The 22274-nt window shown below is 35.3% G+C and overlaps 1 protein-coding gene across 1 annotated transcript in view; it reads left to right on the forward strand.

Annotated features, from left to right (window-relative positions):
- LOC139958343 (uncharacterized) overlaps positions 1–16224 on the forward strand; it is a 37329-nt gene extending 21105 nt beyond the window's left edge. Inside the window, exon 15 of the mRNA XM_071955341.1 lies at positions 72–16224. Within this exon, the coding sequence (XP_071811442.1) occupies positions 72–132 (61 nt within the window). The 3' untranslated portion in view covers positions 133–16224. The remainder of the gene's footprint in view (positions 1–71) is intronic.
- The last annotated feature ends 6050 nt before the right edge of the window (positions 16225–22274 follow it).

The raw sequence follows: 22274 nt of genomic DNA on the forward strand, positions 1-22274 counted from the left end.
ATAGAGTAGTCAATACAGTGGACAATGGGACGTTAGGATTCTTTTTTATACGACTATTCATATATTTTCAGGTCTGTGGTGGGTTTTAATCCAGTTAGTGTGAAGTTGATTGGTGGGAGATCTGTTACCTGAAAGAAAATAGAAAATGAAGATTATCGTTGTTGGAATTCCTTGAAGATAATGGTGCTGCTCAGGGTTGAAGAGAAGTGCTGGAAGTGAACAGGTTACGTAGAAACTGATGTACAAGATACACTATTTACAGTCCTACTGAAGACAAGAAAGCCTTGGTTTTTATAGCCTCTTTATTTTATATCTTCATTTTCATTCTTTCGGTCTTCTTTGTGTTACACTATATCATGTGATCGAAGTGACACATTGTTGCTGTGGTGATTGGTTACAGATTTCACATGTTTCTTCACTTTCACAGAAGTTATGACTCTTCATAGGGAAGGTGATAACAGTTGTGGAGAGAAACCATACCCTAACATGATAATGGTATCTGAAAAGTTAAGCCTACATTTCATGTTGAAAGGAGAGAGTGAGTGTAGTATAGTGGTACCACTCTTGGAGTCTTTCAAATGCAATAAGGAGAATGTTCTTAAATTCTCTTCTGCTTTCTCAAGAATGACTTTGTTAGCCTTTTACTCTGTTTTGAAGTCATATTTGACCTATAATGTGCTAGCATTTTGTGCTGCACATTTTTGGTCACTGTATGGCATGTTCGAGCAATGGTTGTAATGCTCTTGATAAGATAACTGTGTTGTGGCTGTTGTTGTTGATTGGTCACTGTTAGCATTAATGGTGTAAATGTTTCTATGATAAAATGTTCAAAAGAGGAAAAGTGATTAAACTCCGAGCAGAGTGGTGATTCAACAACAGCAAAGGAAAAGCAGAAAATGGTTGATGAAGTCAGAGGTTAAAGAAGACAGAAGAAAATGACAGATGAAAATGACATCTCAGCCATAGAGAAGGTGAAGCTGATACTTACCTTAAGAAGATAGTCCTTCTGCAATAACCAATCAGAACCATCTGTTCCTCGACACTGAAAGGAGGAAAAAAAGATGAAAGGAAAGAAAACGAACGCCAGTGGAATCTGGAAGGAATAGAATCAGAGAACAACTGTAAAAAGAAGATCGAAAATTTGCAGCCTTGTTATTGAACTCCAAAGATGAAGAACATTCGGTGTTGTGAAACAGAACTAGCCGATATATCAAACCACTGACGGAAACCTGTGTCCAAGAAGTAGCTGGAATTTGTAGCAGTCAAACCAAAAATATATCCAATTATGATAAATTGAAGGAGTGACTTATGGAGCCTCTGTGACTTGCCGTAGGGTTGGGTGGAGGGGGAGGGAGGGGGAGGAGGAGAGAGTGTAACATTTTGGATCCATGACCATTGTAGGAGCAATTTGTAAGATGACATTGGATTGGACGACTAAAGCCTAAAAAAAGGTGTGAGATGCAACTTGGTTGTGGGTGATAACACCATTCTTGTATTTATCTTGCGTGGCCTCTCGCTTCTGACTGAAAAAAACTCAAATGGTGTGAAATCGCAGGATACATTCGTTAGACCTGATTTCAACTCAACGGGAACAATAACACCCTGATTTTGAGTATCCATCTTTAAATAGATGATATTAGTTCAAGGCAACAGTTGTTGTAGAGACGATACAAAATGGAGACTTTTTGCTTGGGATTAAAACAAATAGTTTACCATCGTGTGTATATGGAGGACATCTAGTTATCACATAGGATGTATACATCTTTAAGTATGTATTTTTAATAAGCATATTTTGAGCCCATAGAGTGTTTAAAAGAGGTAGAAGGTGTGCACAGACTTGGACAGCAGCAGTTTGCTTAGTTAACCAACTTTATGTTAGAAACAAGGTTTCATGTTATAGAGGGAAAGGTTGAATTCATCTTAGATGATATCAGGTTAAGGAACCGATATATGAATCTACGATGATACCGGTTCCAAGAAAACCGATATTCTTGTCTAAGGGTAAAGTGTAACTTATACAACCAAAGTTAATTTGCTTCAGCGACTAGATGTTAGCGTCATGTCAGACTTTGGACATGAAATGTTGATGGGGAAAGTACTTCCTCAACAATTCAAATCGATTGTAATTGTTGCAACTCCAATGAAAACTAACAATTTCAAAACCCTGTTTGTTTAGTAAAACAGAAAGTTGAGGCATTGATTGTGTTGTGGGTGGGAATACATATAAGAACAAGATCCTTTTACATTCCATGTCAATTTTGTGAAAGGTCAGTTGAAGGGGGTAAAGTACTTTCTGAGCAATGATATCATTTGTCCAAGATCAAACAATTTAAACAAGATTTACTCCCTGAAAAATAAAATACTTACATGTTCCTAATTGATACTCATAGTTTATCTATGGCATTAGAGTGACAAAAATGAAAGAAAGACGTTTAGCATGAAAGTCAATGAATATCTCAAAAATTAATGATCCATAAATGATTTGGCCCAGTAAAAAAATTTCACTTTCCATTAGTCATTCTTGACCAAGTACATCTAAAGCCAGATAAAAGCAGGAACGTACAAGAAAAAACCGTAAAGATTTAGTTAGACACCACAAAAAAACATGTGTTTATATCATATTCCTATCCTTCCCTTCCTTTCGTCCAAAATATTTATAACACCTTATTACTGAAAGCTCAAAAAATGAGGAATTTTCAATCTGTCATTTTTGAAGAGACTAGAATGATGAACCCCGTAGAATTTTATTCCTTAATGATAAGTTTTAATTAGACTAGAATTGATGAACTCTGCATTTTTCTGCAATATATATATGTGTCATAGTATCACCAAAAAACTCTTTTATCCTCACTTTTTGCAAAGAAACATTAGTCTGTGATGATAGTGTTCTATAGCGTGAATAAACTTATATAAACTACATTTCATTCAAATGAAAAAACGTAACCAATAGGTGAACTATTAATTAAGAATGATGCCGGGGTGGGTGGAAGCCCTTCAATGCCTCATCTTAATTGCCTGAATTGTTTGCAGATTTAAACTTGCCAGAGGTAATTTAAATCAAGAATTTTACTCAACCACAATGAACAATGGTATTGCCAAGAACTTTAACAGTGGTGGGAAAGTGGGGGGGGGGGAGAGGGTTGCACACATTCACACAAACAAATGGTCTTGAATGAATAATATTTAGTTATCTCAGAATCAAGTGTTTTCTTTAGAAAAAAGGAAAAAAAGTTCTTATTTCTTGTGTTGCCTTTTAAGGGTAAGTTGTCGTGTGCAAACCCAATGTTTCCTTCCATGGGAGTGATTTGAGTTAACTCTTCTTAGCTTTCTGCAATGCAGTCTTAACTGTCTGCAGTGTTATGTTTAATATTCCGATGTTAAGAGTAGCTAGGAATCACTAAGCCATTTGGCTTTCTGGATCTATACTTCAAGAGATACCGTTTCCTTTTGTCCTTAAAAGTGGTAAATACTTTTCAGATCAAATATCCAAGTTAGTAGGACTTTAGTCACTATCCCAGTATTTATTGTGCCTAAGTCTGATTTGCATGTAAGATTTGGAGCAATTTTTTGGTCTTAATTTTAGTTTAGTGTTTATTAGATTAAATACCAGTTAATTAACTGTGACCTAAAGGTCACATTATGTGGCAGGAAGATTGGTAGTGTTTGGAGTAGAACATAGCAAGTCCTATCAATAGTAGCCTCAGAAACCAAACAAAACCTTGGTTGAGTTATATGTCATGAAGCCCCATCAGCATACTAATTCAGTTTCTGGGTCCTAAAGTTTAAACTGCACATCAGACAAACTTTTGCTATACAGCTAATATGAGCTATTGAAAGATTAGCCCAAATAAGCATCAAATATTTTTACTGTTTTTTTCTTCTAGTTTCATAAATTTTTTTTTTTTTTTTTCTGTCTTACATATACCTCTGAAACAAATCAGGTATACAACAATTTTCATATTTCAAAAGTTAAAATCTTCATTATGAAGTCAGTCCCTATACTGTGTGCATGGACGCAGTGCTACAGTCCCTATACTTTGTGTATGGACACAGTGCTACAGTGTTGACGACAATCTAGTAGGTAACCCCGTCCCTCCCCCATCATACTACTTTAAGGAGCTATTTTATGAGGAGGAAACTTAATCAGTTCTCCCAGTCTATGAGTCACACAAGGTTAATAGGAATCTCTAACAAAAGATAAATAGAACACATGATGCTTTCTTTAGCGGTGGGTGGATATTGTTTCATCTATCGCTATGACCGGCGTTCCTTGACCTGCCAGATTTTCAAAAGCTGTACCGGTGAAAGACAACTGTATGTACGAAAAAAAATGTGAGAGAAATTTGGCCGAAATGCTTTGTTAAAAACTTTTGGGGATATTCCACATGGTATGGTTTTCATGCCTTTACAAACAAACGTCTTAGGATGTTTTCTTTTCTTAAGAGGTGATCATTCACATTTGTCCAAAACTAAAATTGTACAGGGAAACCCAGATAGTTTTATTATATTATTATGATTATTATTATATTTATGCAGAAAGAAAGTGATGGATAGCATTAGAACAATCTAAACGTGTATACTTAATGCATGCAACTTGACATCCCAGCACATTGTACCTTGTTGGTGTAATTGCTATAGGTCATGCTAGTACTCAAAATCACAGCTCCCTCATTTTATGTTGTGTACAAGAAACTTGTATAGAATCCCTTTTTTTATTTTTTCCTTTATATTTTTTCTAATTATCCCTTCAAAAAAATGACAGGATATTTTAAATTTAAAACAAAAAAATTAAACAAAAATATTTCCAATGTGAAAAGAGAGCTCTCTGAGTTATTCCTTATTCCTTCTATCCTCCACGCACCCCCCTCCCTCTTCCCCGCCCTCATTTCAGTATTCAACTCTGGATCACACCCGCCTACCCTTCAAGAAGGTACACCTGCACATTTGACATTTAGGATAGTCATAGGTAGGCAGCAGTCGACTTGGATAGTTCTTAACAAACTTTGCTTTTCTGGAATTAACAGAGAAATCTGTCTGATATCCTGTCTGGTCATGCTCTGGTATGTCGTGTTTATTTAATGTAAAACCACAGACCATTGTTTCTGATAAACTTATTTTGGATAGTTTGATTCAAAATTATGTGATTTTTTTCCCCCTTACATTCTTTATTGGAAAAGAATGTTTTTGTTCTGTTAACAAATCATTTTTTTACACAGTTCAACCGGTGAATCATTTTAGTTTTTTTTTTTCAGTGAGTCACTTTCATTTTTAATGTCTTTTAATATTGAAAGCAGTGGTTTGAGTCAATTTATATGAAGTTTAGTGAATTTTTGGTTAGCTAACTTCCATAACCAGTTAGTAAGATTTTGAAAATTTCTGATTTTTTTGAATTTTAGGATTCTAGCACTGATATGAAAAAGTGTGTGTGTTCGGCAAAGTTTTTAGAATTAAAATTGAGAGTTTTGATCAGCCCCGACTTCATATATTGAAAATTTGAAAATTTCTTGTAGGATGTCTTCATAATTTTGAGTAGAATTTCAGGAATTAGGAAAGCGCTTCTCTTCAACCCATGAAGCGATTATCAAAGATATTTTTTTCTCTAGTTTTGTAAACGAACCTTCAGTGGTGGGTTTGCTTTGTGAAAAGTTGTCCATCTCAGCAGAAAACTAATCCTTTTAAAGCATTCAACTTGCTTTGACAGCACTGAGAGAAAAGTATTTTTTATTGTTCATAGGGATCAATTCTGTTAATAGGTTTAGTTTTGCCTTTGGTTCATGTTCTGTAGTTGACCTTTCATATTTATACATCAAAAAAAAGGGCATCAATCTTGCTACTTAATATGCAAAAAAGAACAAAGTGGTCACTTGTTGGTATTCAGCTGTTCAAATTTATCTGCCTTTCCCGAGAAAAATTCTGTCGAAAACTTTGAGCAAAGTTAGCTAAGTTTAGCATGAATGTTAGCATGCTAAAGTTTGAAATTAAAAATTTGATGGCAAATGGGGATTTACCTTTTTATCCAATGGGACAGTCCTCATTGATGGTTTCAAGTATAATGGCTGTAAATTTGGTATCTTGATACTACAGTATGATACTACGTTTTATATGTTAAAAAAATATGCTATATACACATTTCCACTTGTTGTATAGCAAGTTTCCCATCTTTGCATAGCATTTTGCAATGCGATACCTGACGATATTATTCCATGAGTACTGTATACGACTACACAGAAACATCAGATTCCCAGTTTTTAACATTCCACTGTCATCTCAAGTCAACCTCTAAGTTAATGGAATGATCCAATTACTTTCATTTGATTCCATTTGAATGCAGTATGCAATAGTAAGTCTGCGAAACTCTGCTGCTGAACAAAAGTCTGTGCACACCTTGATTAAGGAGAAATTGGTTTGATGGGAACAAAGACAAAACTTTATGAGAAGTTTAGATATACTTGGGTATCTTTGTTCATTATGTTTGATTATTGGAAGGATGTCATTATTGAATATTCACGAACTAGTGGAACATTGGCAGGAGTTATCCATGATTTACCGTTCAAGATGTTACTCTAAGTGATAAAAAGAAATGAATAAAAAACCCAAGGTTTTCTAGTTGCAACTGGAGCTTGCTGATGGTGTGTGTGGTGGGGGGGGGGGGTGGGGAGAGTCATGGGAGGGGAAGAGAATATGGGAAATTACAGTCTGTTATGTTTCGTGATTAGTGAATGTGAAGTAAGATGTACAAGTGAAAGACCAACTGTAGACTAGTTCAAGGAAAGTCTAAATATTGGGTTAAGTGTTCAATATATTGTTAAGATATTTCATTTACCCAGTAGCAGAAGTAGACTGTTCTGTTTTCATTTCTTTGAGAATGAAATAGTGTTCAATTCTAGCTATTTTCTGGCCTTAGACTAGATGTTGAACTCCATGCTTAAGAATACTTAAAGTGTTTGTTGCATTTTATTCTGAAAAAGGATGATGTGCATTCAAATGGGATTCCCCCATCATATTTGAAGTCTGTTTGGAGTATGATAAGGACATGATTACAACTGGATTATCCCATATGAACATTTATAGAGCAATTCTTTCTTTAAGTAAACAGAACAATAATCGTGTGTTTGTATGCTGTAACATTGATATATGTATACCAAATGTAATTGGCGATTTTAAGGACTTCAACTTTGTAGGGAGGGTTAGGATTGGGGAATATCCCATTTTGAATTTGGGGGTAGAAAGATGCATGATGTACATGTTTGTTAAATATATCAATTTGATCATTAAACGCAAGCAATTTCATTCATGTCTCTCTCTCTGATGTTATGTCAACTTTTCATATAAATTATTCAAACCTTTTGTGTACTTTGTCACATACATTACTGACGTAAAGTGGAGTGCTGTCACAGTCGTGACTGTTTTTGTGACACGTTTGGAAGACTTATATATTTGACTTTTATGGAGCATCTGTTGAGTGGTCTACCACATATGACTAATGTGACAGTTGACTGTTGTGACGTTTGTGGAGTATTCTGTCACACATGTGACACTTGTGACAGGGTCTCTCTCATCTACAACAATTACTAATTAAGATTTGGAGGTCACATTTTGTAGTCATGTCTGTCACATGTGACAAACATATGTCTCATCTACATCTATCAAGACTTGTGCAATAAGATATGAGACGACTGTCACATTTCTTTGAAGTTAGTTTGTCACATGTATGCATGATTGTGGCATATGCTGAGAGTACTGTGACAACTCGTGATTTCATTTTCTGTCACTTTAACGTAATGAATATTGAACCATTGTTTTAGTGTCACGATGAATAACGTGAGATTTGGTTACTTTTATTCATATTTTTACCCAAAAAATATGCATGCATTTTTCTTTTTTCTTTTATTTTTGTACTTTTGTCTTTATTTTATATTCTGACATTAATAACTCTCAAGGTTGAAAAAAGCATTACATTTATTTGTTACTCAAATTACAATTGGTAGGATTTGTGAATATTGAGAAACTGCACAGCATGGTATCTGTCAGTAATGCATTACAAATGAGTACCTCAAGAGTGTCAGTTGACTGCAAAGCTTTTATCACTTTTTCTCCAATAAATTTGACAGATGTTTGAGTACAAACATTGAAGTACCTTAGATATACTTTGAGTTTGGTAACTGTGTTTACTTATGCACTTGTTCATTGACGAGTATGAGTACAGAACTGAGAAAACACAACTCCAAGGTTTGGAGTGAGCGACATTTTGGTTAAAGAGTACACGTTTTATACAATTGGTATGATTTTTTATTTTCATTCAGAGTTTTATAAAAGGTTATTTTTATATCGTTTTCAAATACTTTTTGGCTATCATTGACAGATTGGTCAAAAGTAAACCATTTTCAACATATATTTTCTACTTTTATTTTTTTATACCATTTTTTTTAATGTATTTCATGAACAGCAACCATTAATATGGATCAGAATATAGTTGACTGCATTCGAATATCGCATCAGGAAACATGGTGGAAGAATACCATTCCAACATGTGCAAATACCTACCACTTTTTTTCTCCGCTCCAAAAAGGCATTTTTTACATTCCGTCCATTGCTGGTAATGTTTCCTCATCACAAAAGTACTACTGACATGTTAAAAACTTCATTCCATCATGTTTTGCTGTTAGCAAAGAAGACTTTTTTATTCCGAGGAGCTATCTTTGTGCAATTAATTTTCACCTTGCAATAAACATGTAAATACTTATATTTTATATTACAGGATAACGGTTAGTATTTTACCAATTGAGAGTATATCGCGGTTAATAGCATTCATTTTCTTACATGATTGTTTGTTTTATATTGCATACAGGTTTTAAAAAACTGTTTGGTATTGAGAATTTACTAATGGTTATTATCTGAATCTGTTATTCAATTTTGTAAGATTGCAATATTTTTACTGCACCATGCCCAAGCTGTCTTGGGCACAATGATTGGACTATGTATACTGGAAGTTGCAATAGTGAAGATCAAGTCATTTTTAAAGTGTTCGTAACTTATAGTTGAATTTATAATGTAACAAAGCCATTTGTAGGTGTTTATCAATTTGAAATTAACCAAAGAGTGATACTTTTACTTTATCTGGTTATCTGTTCAGTGGTTCTCAACTTAAGGGGGGGGGGGAGTAGATTAACTCAGGGGATGAGGGTTTACTGTGTGAATTTGTGTGGCGAGGGAAATGGTACAAAAATATATATCTTTTAAAAACTGCAATAAATTCATGGGGTTCAGGCCTGTTGAACAGTGTTTAATGACCATTTGACATAGATTGGATAATGGTTGGGGAGTTGGTACTGGGCTAGGGAGGAGAGGTGGTTTGGGTAGGATATACAAATAGGTTTGGAACCACTGGTTAGATTGTAAGCATTAAGTATTGATATAATGTGCACATGAAGTTGGAGTAGTATTTCAAGTTTAGGCTACAGTGAAGTTACCAGTAGTTAAAGTTAGGATACTTTCGTTGTTGCACCATGCAATATCGAGGTTGGAAACCTTAAAGTATCCTACATAATTTCTGACAGTGAATTTAACCTCCGAAACCCCCCTAGGTCCACACTTAACAAACTGTGGGACACGACCCACAATTGGATATTAGCCAAGCATTTACTTTAATTTGGTTAAACAATGTTAATGATAGAATCTGAGAGTAGATCTTCCTTCTCCTGTCACGTTTTAATTATCTTTCCCAAGTTAACAGTAGGTTTTAACTGACTGACCACACTTTAATTGAGAGTTCCATTATTGGAAACAAACTTTTCATCCGATTCACCAAATATAACAAAGCATTTTCTGATGTTTGTTGTAAACATTAACTTGCTTGCTTCACTGGACTTCTTCAATGACTTTACCATGTAGGATACATTTCTATTAGATTAAAATGCATTGTCTGTGAGATCCCATTTTTCGCTTTAATACAATTCTTCACCTCTGGTCTTCATCCAGTCGGAGGGGGGGGGGGGAGGAACACACTCCTTCTACCATAGAATGTTTCTTCTTTACGAACAAGTCTGAGCTACAGGAGTTAACTTTTGTTGAAATTGAAATGAAATCTTAGAAAAAAAACACTCTGTAAAGGTAGTCGGTATAGGGCTCAAATTATAGCACGCTATATTTGCTAGAAGTTTTCAAAAGTACTTTCCTGGAGGTCTTTACTTTCCAAATTGTTCTCAGACATTGTTAAGGAACACACAGAGGACTGCATGTCCCAGTGAAGAAAATTTCCTTGAGGGTTGTAATAAAAACAGTTTAAGAATTTTGACTAAAGGTGGCCATATTTGAATATCTAGCATATTTGGGGCCAATACAGCATACCTTTTAATAAGGTCATTGTGTTGCTCCCAGATATGCTAGAAAGTCAAATAATGGTCTCCCTTGCTCAAAGTTTAAGAGTCATTTTACTTTCACTGTAACAAGAGGTTACAGACGTTGAGTCATTGAATGGTCTATTTTAGTACTTCTCAATGTCTGGGAGTATTATCGTGGATTCCGTGCCTCTAGAAAGGTACTTTTGACAACTTCCAGCATATTACAACAATTATTTATAATTTCTTCAACTGGTTTGATTCCACATTTAAAGATCTTTCAAAATGACTGATTCGCTAGAAACCAGTAATTGCTTTCCATGGCCAGCCAAAAGAGCAACAAAGAAAACTCAGCAACAACGTAATATATGTTACCTATCTTGATCTTGTGACTTGTTCTCCTACATTAACATCTGACTTGATACCTTTAAGCACCAGTGATTGATTGAAATCAAGAAATTTCAAAAAAATATTAAATTAGCCAGAATTTAAATCATCCAGAAGCCAGTTCTGACATCCCTTTAAGTATAATCGGTGGTGGTATCCCTAAACCCCCATGTGACTAACCCATGGCAAGTGGCTTCCTCTGAAAAATAGGTTTTATAAATAAACAACGCATACCAGCTTGACAAAAGATTTCTGAAACAGATTGTCGGTAAAAATGATGTTCTGTCATGTAGAGTCTGGATTTAAAACAGAAACTGTGTCACAAAAAAACATGTTGTGATACTTTTATGTTTAGACCGTTGCCAAGTAACTAATCTTCATCACACTCCACAAATTAAGGCAAGAATATATATATAGGTTTAGTTCTATAGTAAACTATTTAAATTGAAAGGCTAACCACATCTAAACTTTATAATTATATTACTGGGGATATATGTCATAGTTGCAAGGGTAAGTTGAAAAGGGGGAGAACAAAAAATTAAAATCTGTTAAAGTTATAAAGTTTCACTTCTGGAATAAATATCCTTTGTTTGTTTTTCAGGTAGACCTAATTATTTTTTCTCTTTGTGTTGATATCAATTCAAAGCATAGAATATGAAAAATGACAGATGTAATATATAGTCTGCACTTTCATGATTGTTTAATAGTAGGTCCTGGCTTAGATTAATCATTTCGACTCTCTGGCCTGTTAACTTCATTTCCTTTCAGCGTGAATGAGAAATTGGTCTGCAGACAGGTCCCTTGCTTCTTTTTTTTTGCTTTTTCATGATTAATGAACCGAATCTATTGTCTTGTTGTTTAAGGATTGAACTGTAATTGGTGATAGAGGTAATTAAGATTGTCATTATAGATATTAGCTAAGGAGGATGTTAATGACACACTCAGACAAAAACACTGGCTGAATCACTGGTCTGGTTCAACCACCTAGCTGTGAAAATGAGGATTCAATTTGATTGTTGTATTTGATCATTAAAAGGATTGTTTCAAAAGAGAAATTGAGATACAGGATTGGGGAGGACATGAGAGAGACTTATGTCAGCAGCAAACCAAAGATATTTAAAAAAAAAAAATTGTTATTTGAAAAAATATTTAAAAATGTGCATGAGCTTTCAGTAACCCAGACATGAGAATTTACAGGTACTTGAAATGGCTGGATTATAGATGTGACTGGTTATTAAATGTGGAGAAAGACTTTAACATTCAAGAACATTTGTTAAGAAAATGAGAGGATAAAAAGAAGTTGGATGTATATTATATCCCTCTATGCCCTAGTTAAAGTTTCAGAGACAATTCACTCTATTCATAACTGACCTCTCCCCACCCCTCCCTTAAGAAAAGTTCGCTCATATCAAGTTTTTATATTTTAGGATTACCTCCCTCCTCTATACAACTCCCCCTTCCTTCCCACCCCCCCCCCCCAGCACAAACCCATCCCCAATACTTCTGATGGGGAAAAATCGAAAGACATGTCAAACAATATAGAGAATTCACTGTTCACCAAATTCATTGAAAAAATATGTTGGTATAAAACTTTCAACGGTTGAAGCACTCATATTCACATCCCATTAAGAACGGATTTTAAGATCCAATTACTGTAACATATTTTTGTGTTATAAAAATTGAATATACAGATTGATGTAGTATTTGATGTGTCTGTCAATCTTAGTCCCCTTTAATAACTCATTTACAAATGAAATAGTTCTGATCTTTGAATAAAGTACCAGCATAATTCAGATAAGCACATATATACATCACATGCCTGTACTTATAAGCCCCTTGTGCAGAAATAATAAAATTCAGTGATCATAAATTGAATCGACGCAACGGAATACTTTTTTGAATAATGCAGTTTTTGTATCCGAGAGGTTCGCTTGTAAATCTGTTAAAAGAGCAGTTTGGTAGAGTTAGGATCGGATATATAGTATAGTATACAAAATGGCAGTTGGTTTGGATTAAGTGTACTTTGTTCCGGCACCAGATAAAATTGATGTGGATAAAAACATAAAGGATATGTTTTGCTGTTGTAGGACATTTTACTCTGTAGAAATGCAAAGCTTTCAATAGGGTAATTTTGGTTGAGGGACCCAGCTCTGGGGGTGAATGAGAGTGGTGGACAGGGGGAAGAGGAGGAGGGGAAAGGAGGGCAAGAATTGGAACATGCATATTTAGATATTACCCTTATTGGATATTACTAACTGTTCAGTTATGGAAATCATGATGTACTTGGTAAGCTCCATCATTTATGCCATCTATTTTTCTTTTTTAGTAAAAAGACTTGGTTTTCACATTGCAACTTCCAGTGTATTTACGTTTATCTTTCATATTATGTTTCTATATTCTGTGTGTGTCTTGTCAGTGTTCTGTTATACATATATATTGAAACCTGGTTAACAAATTCATATCTTTGGCAAAAACAGTAAGATAAAAATTGTTTTAATATATTTTATTTTTATATTTCTTATTTATTTTGGCTTGGAACTTTGTCATGGTAACTCTGCCATAATACTAATATTATCAATATATTAAGCCTGTAGAAGCAAGGAAAGCTAGCATCTTGGACATTGAGGGTTTAAGTTCTGGCTGGCATGAATAAGGTATAGTTTTCATCCTGGGGAAATCCAGTCTTCCCATCTGAATGATCTTCCAAATTGTAATAATAAAAAAAATAATGAGCTAAAAGTCTAGTTTTTATTTTATCCTTGATGTGAAATGTAAGGTATATGCCATTTGGCTTCTTTCACATGCACTTGTGGCTGTTGTAAAGTAACTGCTTTCCAGGTCGAGATAACCAGGCCAGGTTATCCTCAACGAATATTTGAAAGGTTAAAGGATTTGTAGGTGATGTTCCTTATATAAGCTGGTCACTCAATGGTGCAAATATGGTCACCTTTTGAAACTTTCTGAAAATAGGGTTACATTTTGAACCTTTCTGGAAATATGGTTATCTGTTGTACCTTTCTCAAAATATGGTTACCTTTGGACTTTTCTATGGCTGTGTTCTGTTATGGTGAACAATCCTGTCTCTGAAAAGTTACAAATTGCAGTAAAAAAGCTTTACCAATAAGAAATGCCATATGTCCATTTCTGTATATTTCTACCTACCCACCTCTACTTTCTCAAATTCCAAGTTGAATATGAACTACCATGTTGTGTACATTCAGATCATATTTTATAGTAAATTTCACCTTAGTATGAACCTTAATCTTTTTTAAACTGTGGTTTTTTGTTTTTTTTTCAAAAATGCTAGAAAACAGACTTTTAGGTTGAGTTCAACAGCACGGGTACTTGTTACCAGTAAAATTCATGCTGTGGTTTGAGTTTTAAGAGTGTATCTGGGACAAGGCTGTGACCGACAGTACAAAAAGTACAAATCCTTGACATTGTGAGTACGAGTACCATCAACTATGCTTGAAAATGAGAACAGACTCACTGTCAATCTGCTAGAATGTCTAATACTGGTCACTTATGTTCACTGCCATGGTTGAAAGCATCGTCAACCTACACTGAGATATTTCTTAAGTTTTGTTGGATTTGTAAAAATTTGTTAAACAATTCTCGTTGCAGTACAGGAAGAAATTGGAAGAAAGGTCATAGCATCCAGAAAATTTCTTTTGAAAAAGTCGTGGCAACTTTTAATCGGCTTAAGTTTAGCTGCAATATTGGTGACCATTTAACCATCCAAACTATATATATATATATCTATGGTATAACCCACTTTTCAAGTGTTCATACTTGGCGGGTGCCATCACTTACAGACAACCTTTTTAACTTTTGGTATGTGCATGTGTATGTTTTAATCATAATTTTTTTTTTGTCTGCAACGCTACTTTCAGTCCTCGTGAACAGATGTTTCAGTATTCCAGTTCACATACATTACCTACATGAGCAATGTGTACTGTGGGAATCCTAGTTGAGACAAATTAGGCCTATTCCTTACAGTATTTGAAAAGATTGGCCTTAAGTTTCTTGTAAAGTCATGAAATGTGGGAGTCGATAAGTTGGAAAACTTTTGTCGTGACGACATAAATTGGCGCTTACTAAGAAAATAAGCAGTGTTGAATGAGCTGTGCACTCATGAATGGTCTTTTCGTAACACATGGCAAAGTATGTACTAAGTATGGTTTGTACCTGATTGTGTCTGTGTTTATATGATTTGATCTATAAGCCAGACTCTGACATGCTGAACATGTCCAGCTGGTGCAGCTAAGTGGTATAGATTTAATGGTAAATACATTCTTGATATTATACACCAGCAGGTACCTTAAATTGTAGAATTATTTTGATAATTAAACATAGTGAATGCATGTGTAGAAATAACGTGATATGCAAAACTAACCATTGGATTGTGGTTGTTTTAATATACCGATTCCAACACATTCATCACGGGTCAGTTGTGCAATTAGCATTTTCAAAAAAGTGTCAGGTATTCGGATTTTACAACTTTTACAATGTTTCTTCCAATTTTCTTTGTTTTTTTGTATAATTTCTATAATATACACATTTGGTATATGTTAGCATTTTAACTGGTAGTGTGTTGACTGTTTCCTCAAGCAACGAGCTGAAACTCAAATGTGATTTTTACGATATAACTGACCAGAAAGTATTTCTGTTAATCTAAGGGTTTCTGTAGTGTACAGATGCAGGTGTGTGTTATGTTATCACCATTACATTATGTAGATAGACTTTGACAACAGTCTCATAGACTGTATTGTTTGCGTAGGTGGGTGAGTATCAATAGTTAATATGGTATGATGAAAAATTTCTGTCAGACTGTGAATAATGAATAATTACAGATTACAAACTTGCTGTAAAATAAGATTAAGTAAGTAAGACTGTGCACCAGGTGAATGCCCCTATGTAAATACCTGACTATCGCTAAACTGACCTACCCTAGTTTATCCATCCTCTGCCTGGTTGTTTAACACCTTCCTCTCTCTCTCTCTTTGTATCACCCCACCCCCCCCCTGCGACTCCCACTTTCCACATTTTCTCCTATATACTGCTACCACCTCCAGACACACAACTATCAGTCTCTTACAGAAACCTTCATGAATTGCAAAAGGTTCTTGTCACACAAATGCAAAACACACATTTGTTGTTTAGTAAACAACAACTTTCTTATATGGTATTCAATCTTTTTGTGATAAAAAAAAAATCTCAAAATTTGCTGTGTAAAATGTTTAAATGTGAAATGATTTCTTGCACAGAACCTGATAGATTTGTGCATTTTCTTCTTCTCCCCCTGTCTTTCCTCCCTACCCCCTCATGCCCCTTCCGGCCCTGCCCAATTGCTACCCCTCTGCCTCCTAACAGCTTTGCCATCCTCTCAGTTTACCCTGATCTTTTACTCAGGGTCTATTATATACTCTCTGCTCCTTCAATCTTTCTGATGTGAGGAAGCAAGCCCAGCAAATGATGCACTCATTCCAAAAATAAATAACTATTAAAAACAAAACAAAATAAGTTGGTTTTAAAGTTGACCACTTCACTCCATTAATGAGAATGATACTGGGGGGGGGGGGTGAGGAGTGCACCAGGGTGGTGGGATATATTGTTCAAATTTGTACTCTGAGTATCAAAATACTCCCATAAAAATTATTTTGAAACTAGATTATTCTTAGATATTAATTGTATTTCTTAATTGGAATGGTAACAAAGATTCCTATGTAACCATTTTGTTCTCAGAGAATTTCTTGGGTTTCAAAATGGAATCTTTTATCCGTATTTTTGATGCGATGTCACTTTCCTTGTAATCCGTATACTTGCATGGGTCATATCCTGTATCTTCCTGGTCCATTTCCTCCATTCACTCTTCCTCTGGTCTGTGTTCCCCATAGGATCTTGCTGCCTCATTCATGTTCTTTATCCCTTATTCATCATTTGAACAGTTTCCCTTTTCCCCAGATGTACACAATGTCCCGAAAATCCGTATCTTACCATGCATTCATATTTATTGCTTTTCCCTAAATTTCACCGAGTCCAAATTACCTTCCCAAAAGTTTACAAATCTGCTTTATACCTTACACTCAAATCGCAGTCCTCTCCTTTCTTGACATTTCGCTTTTCTGTTCGTAAAGTAAAACTGTCAGTTGCGCACCTCATCCACACTTTCATCACAGTAGGACACCCCCCCCCCCTTATTCTACGTTTCATGCACCCCATAGTAGTTCCTACTGTATACAGTTTACTGTCACTTGTATCCATATTTTCTTTGCTCGATTTTAACTCGACTTTATATTTGAACAAAATGAAAGTCAAATGTTGGTCTAGCTCATTCAGTTATGCGGTTGATGAAGTCAGAGGACGGCTTGTAGTTTCTTGTAATAACTACCTTCCTACTGTGTGACCCTTACTGTAGTTTTAACTTTTCAGAGTCTTAGTTCAACCTTTCTCTCTATGATGAAGTTCACTAGATACATTACTCAGAGTGAGCTGTCAGGTTCATGTAGAAGCACTTCACACCTTGCATATCCATGAAAGAAGAATGTATGATAAATTTTCCTGATTCACAGGTGTGGGTGTATATATATGTGTGTGTGTACCTTGTAGGCTTGTACACATGGCATCATAATATCACTCTTTCTTGTATGTATTAAACAATTCATACATTAGCAGGATGAAGGGGGAGAGCTGCAAGGTACACTCTGAGAAATGAAACAGTATTATCTAAAGTGATCTATTGAATTTATTATGAAAAAGTGTGAAATATTTTCCTCCAAATTTTGCTCCAGAAATCAAGACATTTGCTAGGGTTGTGCCTCCAAAGAAAACCAAGGATATCCACATATCAGTCTCATTTGTAAGGGGTGGGGGGCAGAGGAGGAGGGGTGGGGGCAGGAAGAATGATTAACATCAATTGTCATATTTGTAGATGCCACAGAATGAACGAAAAATATCATTTCCTTTACCTAATATTATGAATCCCAAGGTCAATGTACTGCAATTAGTTTCAAGTTTGTTGATGTAGAAAATCCTCTTTTGGTCATCTTGTGAAATAACTGTAGGATTACAAAATCCTTAGTGATTTTTATCTGATGTGTTGTGTTCTTTTTCTTTCTGCTATGTGTCCCTTTAATATACAACTACCGTTCCCTTTCATTCCCCAATTTCTCAGAAGGAAAACAATATATGTATAAAATAACTTAATGAAGTGTTCAACAAGCTATGTATGTAGAAGATCTGTTTTATAGTGTATTTTGTTACTGCAAGTAATATCTTGTCTTACTTGTAAAGGTTTGAGGTATTGTAGGAAGGTCAACACACTGCCCAGTTTTTAATGTTACTATAGCAACAGGTGTTTGCATCTGGGAGAGGTGTTTTTTTAAAGGAATACTTTGGCAGAATTTTAGTCTTGATGTGTTATAGACCAAGAAAAACAAAGATTGTGTTTTTTGCTGGTAATGTTGAGACTATGGCTGTTCTGGTTGTCAAGATATTTCAAAATACAATATGCTAAATGACTTATATTTATTCCTGATATTGAGCTATGCATTGCATTTGTTTCAAGCGAACTGACCCCGTGGTCTGTGTGTAAGACTATGGAAGTATTATCCTGACTCCATGGTTAGGCTAAGTCGTCCAGCCACTTTCATTGAAGAGCCTCAGATATTGAAAGGGTCATTTCTCTAAAAGTTAGTTGGTAAAGACTTTATAACCTGGACTGATAGCAATGTTTTTTTTCTTTCTACCTGTCTGCTACATATATGAAGATAAGTTTTATTCCTTAAGTCATCATCCATCCCTTACATAAAAAGTGGATGGTAAATTTCCAATTTTCTTTAATAACCGTTCAAATTTAATTGTATAATTTGCATACACATAATCTGCATATGCTGAAGTATGTCTGTTGAAGATTTATGTTAAATGGGATAACTTTATATTCACACATTTGAATTGTCACATTGAAGAGTTAGCTGTTGTTTAGTTAGGCTACTTACCGTGGAGTTTTTTCATATTACAAAGGAATCCGGGATGTTGAACTGTGATTTCTCTGTTAGGTTTCATTTTTACTGCTAAGCAGTTGGTTGTGTTTCTCTCACTGTAAAATCATGTAAGCTCAAAATATGTTATTACTATGCACAGTTTGTGGTGTAATACTGCAGTGCATTTATTATTAAAACATGCAGCAGATTAATACTTACTTATTGCTGTAAGTAGAGATATACCTGTTTGCTGTGCATAGTACACTTTCATAGTGCATACACTTATGCATATATTCTAATTTGCATATATTTAAATTACCAGCTTACTCTACATACCAGTTTTGACAAAAGGACTTTAGATTATCCTAACAATATGTAAGTCTTTCATATATATGAATTGTGAATGAATTTTGTGGAGAATGTGTTATTTTGATGCAGTTATATAGTAGTGAAACACAACTAGCTGTACTGCTGTTACAGGGCATGGTAAAGTGTGTGGCTATTTATCACTCCTCTGTTGTCCCTCCTATCTCATCCTCTCTCACTTCCGTTACGTCTCTGTCCACCCAATCCCTCTCCACTCACCCATCCACCCCTCCCTCCACCCACCCTCCCTCCCTCCCATCACACAAAATAATACAGAAGGGACATAATGGTTGACATAAATGCTTGACAATTCATTAGACATATTTTCGTGCTTGTAGTCAACTTGCTTTAAAATCTAATCAGTTCAGTTGAAATCCATATAGAGTTCAAAACAATGTGATTGGCTTTGTCATTAGGATCACCCTCTCCAACAAAATGTCAACTATTCCAGAACCTTCAACTTCTTATTACCAAACACGGTCTGTTGGAAGAGAGACTTATTAAGTAGGCTGAAGATTTTGCCATCACAAAAACTAAGAAAACAGAAAATTAATTTGTTTAGATTAGGTGCAATTTCAGAATTGAAACAACTTAATGGCTTTTTTTTTTTTCTAGTTTTTTTTTTAGTTTTGCTGTGAGGTTAGTGACATATATATCAGACCTGGATGGAAAGAAAGTTGAAAATTTAGTTTTCATATTCCCTGCCGGTCTTTTTCCATTGTTGATGTGCATTGATTTTCAAAATGAACCAGGCTTCTCTCTGGTGACTGAAGTCTCTCAAACTGAATTTCTACTCCCTTGAATAGCCACAGTATTTGCGATCAAGTTTATTTTGTGAACCGTTTTCGTTCTGACTTTAAAATGAGTTCGTATAGCTGTTGGCATGATGATTGATTCCGCTCTCAGCAAATTGAGAGCTTTAATAGCCAAACATTTGAATATTCATAAAAGTATAACATTAATTTAACATATGGGAAATACTAATTATTACATAGATAGCAAATGATAACTCAAAACCATTTTGAATTTTTATTGGACAGTGTATATATGGAAATGATTGACAATAATAGCTCTCTCAACTGATAGTTTCAACTCAATTAAAAAAGATAAGTTATCAGAAACAAAGCGTCTGGCAACATCGTTAACTTCTCAATCAACAGATATGATCAATACCAAAATATCTTGTTTATTTGATCTGCTGATTATGCACGAGTGAAAGCAACGATTCGTTAACTTGTTTCGTCAGACAGTCTTTAATTGCTAAAAGAAATCCTCCCCTTCACGTCTAGCAAAGATAGGCAGCAAATTATTGTATGCCATGTTGGATGTAGATGGCAGTTTTGGAGAGTTATTTTTGAAGCACTTACCATAGCTTATAAGCGGCATGGAGGATTGCTACTGTAGGGTGATATTAGCATACGTTACAAACATCACACTGTTCCTTCACTCGATGAAATTCTATCAATGACTGGTATGGATTTAATTCAGTTGAAATGTTTTTCGCCTCGAGTACTAGCCGAATATAATTTACCAAAGTGCTTTCCCTCCATGTTTTGTTATCCTGAATTTCTTCTGGACCCAGAAAGGAGGGGATGGGGAAGGGATAATATAAAATAGTAAATTTTGTCAACAGTTACAATAGTTTTAAGGAAGACTTTAGACCTGTGTCTTATCATTTGGTAATAGGTGACCCTTGTAGGTCCTAAATACAAATAGTTAGGGATAGGGCAGGGGCGTAGAATGACAATCATTTTGCCTTCTAGTGACATGGCTATGGTTCATTTCCAGCCTTACACTGTATGCACTTACACACAGACTAATTTTTTGTATCAAGATACGTTTACCAAAACCGCATCGCTCTCACTTTTGACCCATTTCATTTTTCGTTTTTTTGTCCGACGTTATCCCCTTTACCTTCAAAGGGCCTTCTAATAGAACATATACCGTAGATGTACTTTTCAACACCTCTCTTGGATTTGTAACCATTCATGTTGCGTTTCTGTCCTTGAGTCACATTCTTACTCAGCTATTAGAGAATTTCTCTCTCTATCTCTCTCTTTCCCAGCAGGAAATCTCTGTGAGTCATGTGTTATTATAACATCCACCATGTGCTCTCCCTATTTCCATTGTTGTCTTAACTAAGAGGGCTCAAAGGCTTACTTATTTCTCATCCCTGTGTGTTTAACCCCTTGCAGGATTACCATCATCAATGTATCAAAGCAAAATTCTCCAGCTTTTGCTCTTCCAGCTTTTGCTCTTCCAGCTTTTGCTCTTCAATTCCGCTTTGAGCAAACGACATTGTCACTTTCACTGAGCCCCACTATTTAAATATCCGCCTACTATGTCAAGTAGAGAAATTTGCTAACAAATAGTAGTTGTGGACATCATTGTGTGCGAGTTCCTTTTGTCTTTGATCAGTTGGGACATGTTTTGTAAATGTAGAAGTTTTGTGAAATTGTTTGTAGAGGTTTGTTGGTACATTGGAGTGCTGTGGTTGTTTTGATATATATTTTCCAGCGTTGTAATGCCAGTGGGCTGAAAAGAATGGGAAGCCCCAGGCCTCAGAGAACTTAGTCTTACTCTAAAAAGAAAAACAGGTGCACACATCAGCATGCTATTCACAAAGTGACAGGTTCAATGTGATCAAGAAGATGTGGGAATCCGAATTTCAAAAGTGCTAGTCCGATCTCGCAACTGCTCGCTTCCCTCTTTATGCTCCCTCCCCCCCCCCCCACCTTCGTACCTAATCCTTACCTCCAGGGCCACCAAGTTAACCATTTAATAGACCCCTGATGATATAGAGAAATACAAGGAAAATGATCGCCACAAGCTTTACAAACTGCAAACTCTCACGTTACAAGTTACTTCTCTCGTTACCATTTTTGGTAAGGTAAACTGAATTATTTGAATTGTAGATCCAAACCTGAGAATTTTTTTTATATTTTACCAAATCTTTACCCGAAGTGCAGATCCAGATCCGATAAATGAGAATTTATTGTAACTAGAGTGTACCTTTAATATCTTCATTAACAACAGCATTGTCCCGTTTTTTCAGCTGTTTTCATGAATATTCAAATTAGTCACTGGTATGCATTTATAACCCGACAGACATAATTATAAAAACCGATTTATTTTCGTAGGGTTCAATGTACAAGAAAGTAAATACGGTATTTTTCTTCCAATTTTTTCTTGTCACATGCTA

The sequence above is a fragment of the Apostichopus japonicus genome, chromosome 18 (assembly GCF_037975245.1).
Source record: "Apostichopus japonicus isolate 1M-3 chromosome 18, ASM3797524v1, whole genome shotgun sequence".
NCBI lineage: Eukaryota > Metazoa > Echinodermata > Holothuroidea > Aspidochirotida > Stichopodidae > Apostichopus > Apostichopus japonicus.